The sequence below is a fragment of the Podarcis liolepis genome (genome assembly GCF_965112155.1).
Source record: "Podarcis liolepis genome assembly, chromosome: 4".
Taxonomy (NCBI): domain Eukaryota; kingdom Metazoa; phylum Chordata; class Lepidosauria; order Squamata; family Lacertidae; genus Podarcis; species Podarcis liolepis.
Window position 1 is genome coordinate 32,959,471 of NC_139558.1, and position 12,690 is coordinate 32,972,160.

General features: G+C 40.6%; 1 protein-coding gene across 16 annotated transcripts in view; it reads left to right on the forward strand.

Moving 5' to 3' along the window:
• TSGA10 (testis specific 10) overlaps positions 1–12,690 on the forward strand; it is a 38,535-nt gene that overhangs the window by 18,593 nt on the left and 7,252 nt on the right. For 15 of the 16 annotated variants that reach the window (XM_083501694.1, XM_083501693.1, XM_083501690.1 and 12 more), the window contains 7 exons: positions 972–1,126; positions 2,111–2,166; positions 2,444–2,612; positions 4,897–5,007; positions 6,525–6,710; positions 7,977–8,186; positions 12,452–12,654. In XM_083501694.1, coding sequence (XP_083357820.1) covers positions 972–1,126; positions 2,111–2,166; positions 2,444–2,612; positions 4,897–5,007; positions 6,525–6,710; positions 7,977–8,186; positions 12,452–12,654 — 1,090 coding nt within the window. Of the gene's footprint in view, positions 1–971; positions 1,127–2,110; positions 2,167–2,443; positions 2,613–4,896; positions 5,008–6,524; positions 6,711–7,976; positions 8,187–11,007; positions 11,210–12,451; positions 12,655–12,690 lie in introns of those variants that run through there. The other variant, XR_014525773.1, reaches the window with a different exon arrangement.

Here is a 12,690-nt window from a genome sequence, read left to right on the forward strand (position 1 = left end):
GCACAGAGAGGTGTACTTTGCATAGAAAAGGGGTAGCCAATGAGGTACCCTCCATATCATTTTGGACTATGATTTCCCATAAGCCATGGTCACCATGGCAGTGGTCAGGAATGATGGAAATTTTAGTCTTACAAAAACTGGAACATACCTCATTGGCTACCCACAGCCTGTGTCATTACAAGAATGTGACGCAAAGTATAGAGCCCCAAAATGCTGCTACAGAAAAGTTCAATTTTCTTGGCTACTTGGGCCAAGTTTGACAATTAAGGACACATCCATGTGATGGTGTTTGTGCTGTATTTATATAAAGTTATTTAGAAGCATTTGAAAATTATTGGAAAACATGGCAATAATAGTGCTACAGATGTATAGTGGATTTATATTCTGTGGCAAGTGGTGAGTAGCTAGACCAGTTTCCCCCATTGTTCACTTCCTCCCCAGGCCTGGGCATGAGAGGTGAGGGAGCTTCAGTGCTATCATTGTGGATAGAATGAGCACAATAGATTTTTTAAAAATCGCACTATATGTATTAAGTAACTTAGCAATGTCAGGTTGTCTTGTGATTAACTCTTCTTTTTGTGAATGGTCACTTTTACTAAGGAAATTGTGACTGTCCATTGTATTTCATTTTCTTCTGACCTCATTGTTTCCAGTTTCTCCCCACCTCCCCGCCCCCAATCATGTACATACACCAACAACTCAGGATAAAATGAAGTGGACTGTACTCCACAAAATCTTATGCTGCAATAAATTGTTGGCCTTTAAGATGTCACAAGACTGTTCATTGTTTTTTTTCTGCAAGACTATCTTAGCTAAAAGTTTGCAGTTTGGCCAGAATGTAGGGGGAGTGGAACTTGTACATGCATAATAAATATTTGTATGCTCATCAGAGTTGTTGCTTGATCACAGCCTATTTACCAAAGGTTATTTTAAACTGATAAAATAATGAAATTTTATTATAATATTTCCAGAAAAGCTTTCAAAACAAAATCTTGTTCAACAAGAAGATATTTGTACACTCAATGACACAATAACTGAACTTGATACAGAAAAGGATTCTTTACATGAGCTTCTGGAAGAGAAAGCAGATAAAGTTGCCTCCCTTGAAGAAAGCTTGGCCCTTAAAGTAAGTTTGATATGTAAATGTTTAGGTATTTAAGATTCATCACATTTAGAACTTTTTTGTGCTTGTGCAGGAAGGAGACTTCATATTTGGCATGTAGCTTTTGAAAGTACACATTACAGGCATATTGGACAAAGTAAATGGTACAAATGGCATGAGTTGTGCTAGTGATGGAAAATTGACATTTCTGTGGATTATTTTTGAGTAATTCTGTTTTAATATGCAAATACGTGGATTAGTACGGTTAAAACATTCTGCTTATTCAAATTGGTGCTTTTTAGATTTAGTTTAAACATACACCTTTCAATACTACTAATAATTTGATTATGACTTTTAAGTATACAGTTTCAAATATAGAATGAGGAACTTTACAACCATTTAGAAAACTGTTAAAATGCTATAATTTTTTTGCAAATAACTTTCTACCCTGTACATGCTGTTTGTAGGTCTTGCAGTCAGAGACTCTGTAACCACTATGTTGTATATGTTGAGATTCTAATAGCAACTTTAGGGGGCATTTTGATTGAGGAAACCATGTCACATGAAAGGGTTAATCCCACCCCCTTCCAGCACCACAGTTCAGAGATTTCTGAGACTTTTGCTGCAAAGTTTGCATGTGCCATGATATTAAATCTCTACCATATTTATTTTGCTGTTCTGGCAGCCTAACATTGCAATCAAATGCATGTCTACTTAGAACTAAGCCCCACTGAGCTCAATGAGACTTATTCCCAAGCAAGTGTGTATAGGATTGCAGTCAAAATGTTAAAAACCTGTGGAGTGCAAGCTTATGTACAATTACTCAGAAGTAAATCCTGCTCTGTTCATTGGAGTTTACTCTCATATAAGGATGATTAGAATTGCAGCCTTAATCTTATAAAGTATTACTGAACAAAAGAAACTGACATGAAAAAAACAAACTATTTCCTGTTTTGTTCATCTCTTTTTTACTAACTGAGGAAAAATACATTTTTATTTATTTTCAAGGAAAAGACTATTTCAGATTTGAAGTGCCTACTTTCTGATATGGAGAAATCAACAAAGTAAGACATAAACTCTGGATTTCGTTCTTTCTTTTAAAGTTATTTTTACTTAACTTGAACTATTCTGTTAGAATTAACATATATAAATTAATCTATTCTGTATTTATAACTTGTAATATTAGACATATTCAATATTTTAAAAATGTTTTATTAAATAAACATAATTATTGGTATACTTCTATCTAAAAACATTTGATGAAGGGACATTTTCATACCCTTGTTTTGCAATAACATTTTTATGTAAAATGTATTTTGCATTTTATAATTTACTGCCCAGGCATTCTACTGAAGCACTCTGTAGGTGTGAACAGGATATTACCAAACTACATCAGCTTTTGGATGAATCTAATAATGAACTTGCTCAGACTAGCGAAGAGAAAGAAGGGTTAATTCGGGAGAATGATAATCTACAAAAACAGCTATATAGCTTTAAGGAGGAGAATCAGGTATATGTTGGCAGATTTGAATACAACTCATATTTACCTTCCCACTATTAACCAGGAACTGTTTTGTAACTAACTAGGGAGGACAGGAGTGCCTGGTGTGCTCTGGTCCATGGGGGTCACGGAGCGACTAAACGATTAACCAACAACAGGGAGGATATTGTTCCACACTACCCTCAATCTCTGAGCAGTGCAAGATTCTAGGGCAGGGGTGTAGGGCAGGGGTGTCAAACTCAAATTCATCGGCGGCTGCATCAGCAGTTTGGTCACCCTCAAAGAGCCGGTTGTATCTGTAGGACTATGTGTCCATTCTTTATTATCATAAATTATTGTCACTGCATTCAATTATTACTGTTCTTTGTAATAATGTAAGTAATAACTTACAGTAGAGGAGAGAAGGGTTCAGGCAGCCGTTGGATCTGTCACATCACAGGATGGCATGCGCTCAAGATAAAAACAAGTGGAGGTTTCCTGAATGCATGTAAAGTGGAGGTTTCCTGTGTAGAACGGCCGGCGCCGCTAGAGGGCAGACATTCTCTGGCTTGTAGGCTGCCGCGCATGCACTGAAGAGGCGGCTTTCTTGTGTCCAAAAAAAAAAAGCGGGAATAAAAGGTGAAGGCTGGCGGCCGGCAGCGGCTACACGGGCCACATGACGAGGGCTGGCGGGCCGGATTTGGCCCGCGGGCCTTGTGTTTGACACCCGTGTTCTAGGGAGTTCCAGGGTTTGTGTTTCTTTTAAGAAAATTAGGCACAGGTGTCTTTATGATATATGGTTTGTTTACAGATAAATACAACCTGAGCCTATGATGGAGGGGTTCCCAGCATCACTCTGGGTCTTGCTTCCTCCATAGGCACAGCTCTGGATTCAAACGAGCATCAGCCATGGTGGTCTCTGCCTCTGTCTCCAGCTCGCTGCTTTACTACCACATTACATCACAGCCCTAACTGCACACTTCTTCTTGCTTTAGCTTTTGAGCAGGGGTTACAACCATTTGTCATTCCACACAGAGTCCCTTTGATCCTCTATAGTCTTTGAATCCCCGCGACAGGGTGAGCTCCCATTGCTTGATCCCAGCTCCTGCCAACCTAGCAGTTCGAAAGCACATCAAAGTGCAAGTAGATATATAGGTACCGCTCTGGCAGGAAGGTAAACGGCATTTCCGTGTGCTGCTCTGGTTTCGCCAGAAGCGGCTTAGTCATGCTGGCCACATGACCTGGAAAAACTGTCTGCAGACAAATGTAGGCTCCCTTGGCCAGTAAAGTGAGATGAGCGCCGCAACCCCAGAGTTGTTCGTGACTGGACTTAATGGTCAGGGATCCTTTACCTTTCTTTTAGTCTTCTTAATAGCCTATCACCCCAGGTGATTTCCTCACAAGGAAGTTAGCCTGGCTTAATTAGCCCTTAGCATTTTACTTAATTTAAGGATTAGCAGAGAATAGCAGGCAGTTTAATTTACAGGGTCTGGCTTAATACACTGTGGCTTAATACACACAGGTCTTGCACTCAGTTTTAACACTCCAAAACACTGATTAAATTCTAACACCTGGACCCTGGAATTTAGGGTGTCTAGTATCCACAAACTCATAACACTATGTATCTGAAGAAGTGTGCATGCACACGAAAGCTCATACCAAGAACTAACTTAGTTGGTCTTTAAGGTGCTACTGGAAGGAATTTTTTATTTTGACTATGGCAGACCAACACGGCTACCTATCTACTACTCATAACACTATGTTCTCTGGAGGTGGTTAACATGCCATCATATGGGTTATGCTGCTCTCTTGCTGCTGAAGACAGGAAACACAGACTGGTCTTTATCTGTTGGTCACACCCCCATCATCTCAGTCAGTTTCTTGTCTTCTCCATGGGCATGTGGGGGAGGGCAGCCCACCCATGAGCAAGTGCTCAGGTGGTAGGTGCCTGCCTCATAGAGCAGTAGATCCCAGTGTAGAGTTTTATTCCCCCCTTGTTGCTGACATGGACCTTCACTCACCTCTTCTTCCCTGCCAGGGAGGAGGGCATCATTTTGTGGTTCCCCTCAGATGCCAAAATATCCTGGGCCAGCCCTGTTGTGCACACATGTGTGTTGCTTCAGGCTTGTTCTGCTAACTAAATTTTATTTTGAATTTTGTTTCATCTTGAAGGTTCGTATTTCTCCTTTTATATATAGGAATGCATCTTTAATTGTAACACTTTACAACACCTAATCCTACTTCTAAAATGTAGTCAAACCTGAAAAGAGTATGAAATGCTTGCCTAAAACAATGTTTCACATTTCTTTGACAGATTCTGCATCACAAACTCAGTGAATGTCAGAATGAACTTGATAATCTGAAGGCGAAAACTGAAGATTGGCATACAGATATTTCCAGACTGAAGAGCATGCTGAAATCTAAAGTAAATGTATACTTTGAAAAGCTGCAAGTTTTCTAAACCATGCAATGTCTAATGGGGTGCTTCCTGTCAAGGAGCATATTCCTATGTCTACATTCTAATGATTTGAAAGGTTTTACTGAGCCTTCAGAGAGTGCTGTGCAAAATGCTGCAGGAGAGCTGACAGTTTTGTTGGGTCATTCACAGTGACCCTTGTAAAGCATTCTGCAAGGTATCAAGACCCTTGCAAAGCCCTATGCAAAATACTATGTTGCTGAGCAATTTGCAAGGGCCCTGCAAAGCACTCCTCCTGAGTCAAAAAAGGGTTGTTTGATGTCATTGTGACATCAGGGTATTGTTAGGTAGGCTACCCCAACCAGATGTCAAATTTTGCCCGCAAGGGGTGGGGGAGATAACAAATTCGTCCATTGGACCATTCACCATCCCTGCTCTAAAAAATGATTCCACTCAGCCAGTACTGGGAAACTACATTACTTTTATAGTCTATGTTCCATGGATTGCAAAAGCTTTGCAGCCATACTAGCTTTTGATTAAGATCTCAAATAGTTCAAAAGTTTGTAGAAGGAAGGAGAAGCTTTCCATCAGCATTAATCTGTACTGACACATGTGCAAAAGGCAAAAAGAATTTGATAATCCCAGTAGAAGAAGGCATGCAAGGTCAATGCACATCTGAGCTGCCTTAGTGTTATTTAAGGCCTCAATTCAAAATGCATTGCATGCTGAAAAATGCTTGCATGCAGTTACAAAATTCATGAGACTATTTTTTGTATTTTTACTAAACACAAAAGTTTACTGAGGGATTTCCTCATCTGCTTTGATTTTCTTGCAGCAGATCTTACAGAGGAAGGAGCTGCAGTGGTATACTTGGAACAACGTCAGAGCCCTTCCCCTTCCCCACTATACAGCTGGTGCTTGCCCATCTGTCTTGTTCCCTTCCCCTTCCCAAATTGGTCATGGGTATGTTGTACAAGTTGAGCAGTACCTGTATGGCAGGTCCATCTTTCTACAGTGAAGTTCAGATGTCCACTAGTCCTGCAAACCCACCATACAACTGGACTGAAGTGAATATAGTTTACTAAGGGCCAGTTCACTTTTTTTTCATCCATTTATATTGTAAAGTGTAGCAGTAGAGAGCCATGTGCTCTCTTTCCAATTGTCTAACAATATGGGGTGTACGCAACCAGTTCCCATGACCTTTCACTCAAAAAAGTTGTGGAAGGATTGCAGCATTCAGGTGATTATATATACAAATGATAGAATATATGCGGTGTAACACAGGTTGTGTTTTCTATGCTCTAGGACAGGGGTAGCCAATGTGGTGCCCTCCAGATGTTTTTGACTAGAACTCCCATGATCACTGGGTGTTACCTATGCTGCTGGGAGTTGTAATCGAAAACATCTGTTGGACACCACTATGGCTCCTGCTCTGTGGTTATGCAAGCTAATTTTCTGTCCCACTATGCATGGCATATGTAAACTGGCCTCAAATTTCAAAAATGAAACCAAATTTTGAATTTCAGGAAAAGGAGAATCAAGATCTTTTGGATAACTACCATAGGGCCAATGAGCAAGCAGAAAAGTGGGAATCCAAGTTCCAACAAATGGAAGCAAATTGTAGCTCTGTCCAACTGGAGCTCCTCAGTGCAGAATCTGAGAGCCGCAGACTAAAAGAACGAACAGAGGCTCTTGAAACAGAGATTGGGCACGTAAGTTGGAAAAGCCTCAGCAATCCATTTTTACAATTTCATTTTCATTTAATAGCTGGGCAGTAGAGCTTTTTCATTTCCATTCAGCACTTTCGCCCTTGTTCTTCATCTCCATTGGGAGTGTTAAGGGATAAAGTTTATTGTGAGACATATGTCTCAGTTATGTGGGCTACAACAGGTACTTTCAGAAAGCACATTTGTTGTAAAGGGAAGAGGTCTTCCACTCACCATCATTCACTGACCCTATTTGCACACCATGCTAAACCAAATCATGGCTTAGTGTGGCCAAGCAAATGTGGGTTCCCAGAGAGATCACAGCCACTTTGCTTCTCCTCCAGTTCTGCTTCCACCATATTGCTTTAAGCTAAACCACAGATCACCAGTTGATGGCAATAGCTACCATTGACCTTACTTAGATTGTTGCACATTCTGACCTTTTTGAGACTGTTTGGGATAAGTATGTGGTGTGAGCCCTTGTTTTTCTGTAAATGTATGAATTCTACACTTTTACCAAGCTGAGAGTTCAGTATTCTAAGTACCAATATTCTAGGTACCATTATGTATCTTAAGATGGTTCCTGTACACAATGTGGTTGGTAAGAAATAATATGTATGTTTTTGTTTTCTAAAGTTAATAATTCTATCTTCTCCCCACCCCCAGCTCTGAAATCTGATTTTGCAGCCAAAAATCAAAATTTTGATGATTAGACACTTTTATTTTAATCCAGTTATTTTAATCCAGTTATTTTAATAATTGATATAAATGAAATGTAGCTGCATCTAGTGTTTCCTGGTTTGTTCACAAGATATTTATTTTACATTCTGCTTACAGTTAACAATTTTATTTTAAATTCACTTCAGAAACTCTTAGAAGTTATGTATTTGAAAAAGATAAGGTATCATTATTTACCGTATTTTTTGCTCTGTAAGACTCACTTTTTCCCTCCTAAAAAGTAAGGGGAAATGTGTGTGCATTTTATGGAGCGAATGCAGGCTGCGCAGCTATCCCAGAAGCCAGAACATCAAGAGGGATTGCTGCTTTCACTGCGCAGTGATCCCTCTTGCTGTTCTGGCTTCTGAAATTCAGAATATTTTTTTCTTGTTTTCCTCCTTCCAAAACTAGGTGCTTCTTGTGGTCTGGTGCGTCTTATAGAGCGAAAAATACGGTAACAAAAACTGTAATTGACCTTCCCTAAAGTTACTAGGCATTGTTCTGGTACATTTCTATCAAAAAGTTAATTGTCTTCATCAACACATGTTTTCACAGCAATTAGCAGCAGAAAAAGCCCACAAGTCACAGATTTCTACATTAGGTAAGTCTCTTTTGAAAATGGAGGAGGAACTCCATGACGTGCAACTGGAGAAAGTTTCTGTACTGTCAGAGTTGGCATCTACTCGGGAACTCTGCATAAAATTGGACACTAGCAAAGAGTTATTAGCCCGGCAACTAAGCAACACAACACAGGAAGTAGAACGGGTAAGTATACATTGTTTAGAGCAAACAGGAAAGGCAGAAAACCTAAGTTGGAATGCCTTTTAATATCATCTTGAATGAAATTCTCACAATACAGCAACCTTTATGTTATGTACGCTTGCTTAAGTACAAACATAAGAAGAGCCCTGCTGGATTACACCAAGGGCCCTTCTGGTACAGCATCCTCTTCTCCCAATGGCCAAACTAGAAGCCTATGAAAAGCCCCTAAGCAGGACCTGAATGCAACAGCTCTTTCCCCACTTAAGAATCCCAGCAGCTGGCATTCAGAGGCATATTGCCTCCAATAGACTATAGGAGCCATTGATTGTCTTATCTGCCATGAATTTGTCTAAACCTCTTTTAAAGTGATCCAGATTTGTGGCCACTGTGAAGTAAGTTGAATAATAACAATAATTAATCGTATTTTTTTATATCCCTGCCCATCTGGCTGGGTTTCTCCAGCCACACTGGGCGGCTTCCAGCACATACTGTATAAAAACATAAAACGTCAAACATTAAAAACTTCCTGATACAAGGCTCCCTTCAGATATCTTCTAAAAGTTGTGTAGTTCTTTATCTCCTTGACATCTGATGGGAGGATATTCCACAGGGAGATCACCGCTGCTGAGAAAGCCCTCCACCTTGTGGGGTCCCCAGTTCCAGGGGTTCCTGGTTTTATATGTTTTTTATGTATACATGTACAGTGGTACCTTCGGTTAAGTACTTAATTTGTTCCGGAGGTCCGTTCTTAACCTGAAACTGTTCTTAACCTGAAGCACCATTTTAGCTAATGGGGCCTCCCGCTGCCGTGGCGCCGCAAGAGCACGATTTCTGTTCTCATCCTGAAGCAAAGTTCTTAACCCGAGATACTATTTCTGGGTTAGCGGAGTCTGTAACCTGAAGCGTATGTAACCTGAAGCATATGTAACCCAAGGTACCACTGTACTGTAGACTGCTGTAACTGAACCTTAGCATAAGATGCAAGTTACCTGTATATAAACATCAACAGTGTTCTCCTTTGTCTATTTTTGGTACAAGACTTCAATATCTGAGTAAAAAAGGGGTTGGGGTGAGCTGTGAGTGGGTGGGTCAGGTGTAAAGGGAGAAGGCATTGGATAAGTTGAGGGGGGGTTGGCGCATGGAGCGAGCAGCGCCATCTATAATATCACCATCCATTTTTCCTAGGGATTCACGCAGGAGGCATCCAGAAAACAGTGACTTTATTTTCCCCGCCAACTTCCCTAAGAAGGCAGAGTTACATGGTACCAAAATGACTGCATAAGCCAGCTCCTTAGATTACATCTCCAGTTCCTTCCCTCCCTAGTACTTCAGAGCTCCTGCTTCTTATTTTCTTACATTTACCTTGGCTCCTTGTTCCTTTTTTTACTTTCTCTTTATGAATTTGGTCAGTTTTCTTTCTCCTCTCTTATTCTCCCCCCAGGGTTTTTCCTATGGGGGGAAGGGGAAGTGAGCTCTTAGAAGAGACAACCCATGTCCTGGCTAACAAAAGAAAAAAGACCAGCTATCACTCCCTCAGATCTACTTGCCACCAAGCCACCTGCAGTAGAAGAAGCTAGTACCTTTCTCTGGAGCACTTACAGCCACAATTCTGATTTCTAACCTGGCTTTTCCAGTGCTGTCTAGGCTAAGGTGCCTATTGATGAGGGAGAGTTCTGGGGAGCAATGGAGTTTGGCTGGGATTTTAGCCAGCCCGTTAAGTCTTTTGATGCTTTCCCTCTAGGCTGGGATAAGTTTCAGTGTTTCTTCTATCAGCTAAAGCTTTGCCAGGGTAGCAGTTTTTGGCAGGAAAATGGCAGCCACTTAAAATTAGGTTTTATGCATGAAACCTTCGCTCCACCATCTTGGACAGAGAATTTGATAGCCCTCCTTTCATCTGGCCAGTAGAGGGCAGAATCCCTCCCCCTTCAACCTAGACCTTCTGGACTTGGTGTGCTTTTACAAACTGGCCACTTGGCTCCCACTCATTTGACAACCTCCCTCATCCAGGCAATGGTGCTCCTTCATTCCCTCCTACAGCAGCTTCTTACTCAATAATGCGGCCCTTTACCATCACTACTTAGGCCTGGCTAGCACGTCTGGGTTCAGCAGCCGTCCACCCAACACAGCCTTTTTCTTCTTCTAGTCTGGCTGTTAGGATCAAAGGCTTATTAAGGGTCCATCTCCAGATATGCTTCACTCTCCCCTTGTACAACTGCTCAGAGATATTATTGAGGCTTACATCAATCAGCATTTTGCTGTAGCCCTACATCCATCTTGCTCTGGGAAAAGGGACAAATTTTAAGTCACCATACCTCAAATTTGTTTGCTTCCCTTTCCAAGGATTTAAGCCATTCTGAAAAGACTTTAAAAGTCTAAAAAGACTTTTTTGCATGGCTACAATCGTAAGAAATTGAACAAATATCTGCATTGCATTTTTGGTGTTCCTCAGAGGAATCATTGGAGGTCTTGTCTGACCTGCAAACTCTTCAGGACAGCTGGTGGCTAAACATGCTAGGAGGGGTCCTGTGTCCTGTATTTCCCCTGGGTTAGTGTCACTTCTTCATCATAGGACCTCTCCCCAGGGCAACCACCCCTCTGATCTCTCCCTGATTTGGCTTAGTTTAGGTAAGTAATACTGTTTTCTGGGTGCCTCCTGGATGCATCGCTGGGAACAGAATGTTGGTCACTTTCCAGTTCTTTCATGGGGTGTGCAGGAGGCATCCAGACGCACCCTTTGTCAGGTGACTAAGTATGGGCCTGGGCTCCAGCATCTAATTTGTGCCATGTCTATTTGGAGGGGTTACTTTTTACTTTTCTTTTCTAGGCTCTCTTTATTTTGCTCACAAGTGCTTCTCTGGTGGCTCTTTCTCCAACTCGAATATGGTTGAAACTGGAGATGGAGTCTTAGGAGTTGAATGATGCAATCGTTTTGGTATCATGTGACCCCACCTGTCCTAGGGCAGCGGGTAGTATTAATCCACTGTTTACTGGATTCCCCCTGCATGCCCCCAGAAAGAATGTTCATGGTAAGTGACCAACATTCCATTCTATGCATCATGTAGATTACTTGGCATAGATGCATGCCAAGTTTCTACGGTGATAAATGCACACTAGAACTTTCTGAAATGGCACTTTTAACCCTCTGTCAACAAGTGGAAATCAAATGTACCCTGATAAAACTGGGGGGAAATGTAATTTTTTTTTGGTCAGTTTTCCACAATTCCATGTTCAAGTCAGTTCTCAACTATGTCAATGTGCGAATTGCCATGTGGTGTTTCAGGTCTCCTCTCCTTAATTTAATTAAAAATAAATGTTTTTACTCTCAGTGCCAAGTCTACTCCTGTTAGAATGACAGGGTTTTTTTTAAGCACTTAAGATGCTTGGAAGTTACCACAAAGTGGAAAAACAGTATTATTTTTCCATAATCAGCTAATCAGTCACTTCTGTTAACATCACCACAAAAAGTATCAGGGGTCAGAAGTGCTCCTCATTTTTTGCAAAAATTATTTATTACCCTGATTTTTAAAAATATTTTTCCAGTTAGAACCTTGTCTGTGAATCTTGGTGCCCACCCCACATCGTAGTTATCATTTTTGTGCAAAACTTACAGATCTGGCTTTGGGGGCTACTGCAACCCCAATGGCATCTGCAAATCTTTGTAAAAAACCAGTGCACTCACCTCAATTGGTGGTAAGACTTAATGGCAACTCTCAGTCAAAGACCTGTGCCTGGAATATGAATGAACTCTGAATATGCATATCCTGCCCCATCTGAATGCCCTATGTGCAGAATAATATTTCTCACTGAAGACCATCTCATTATCTAGCATGTAAGAAAACATTCAGGCAGACTCTGCTCTCATGGAACTTTGTATGTAAATTGGGGCTCTGCAGAGCTTCAGATTATGCCCTCTAAAGTTTAACTGGGGCATACAGTTATATAATTCTCTATTCAGGAGTGGGAAAGAGAAGAAAATCAATGCAACCTAGCCAGAGTTAAACATATTTAAGCCACACTGATTTAAGTGTATGAAAATAAAATGGGAGCTAAAAGTACTTAAAAATGTGTTCATTTTTGTACCATATTTTTGAACTGACAGACAGGGAATTGCAGTTACTGACTATTAGGTGCATATTTTACATCTAGGAAGATGATATGGGGAAGAAGAGTGCTAATGGAATTTAGTTTACAATTTGAAATGTAATTCATCAGTTTCTAAAATATTGCATATTAGGAAAAATGAAGAAATTTAACCTTTTGGCTTTCAGCTGCAAAATGAATGGGAATCGTCTCACTCTGAAACCGAACTCCTCAAAAAACAACTCACTAATGAAAGAATTTCAATTAAAAACCTAGAAACATTGTTAGCATCCAACCGTGAAAAGGAATATCAATCTCAGATGATAAGCCAAGAAAAAGATTCTGAAATTCAGCTTCTTAAAGAGCAGCTTTCGCTGGCTGAAAACAAGATGTAAGTTAGTAACTGGTAGAAACAACACAGTTCTTC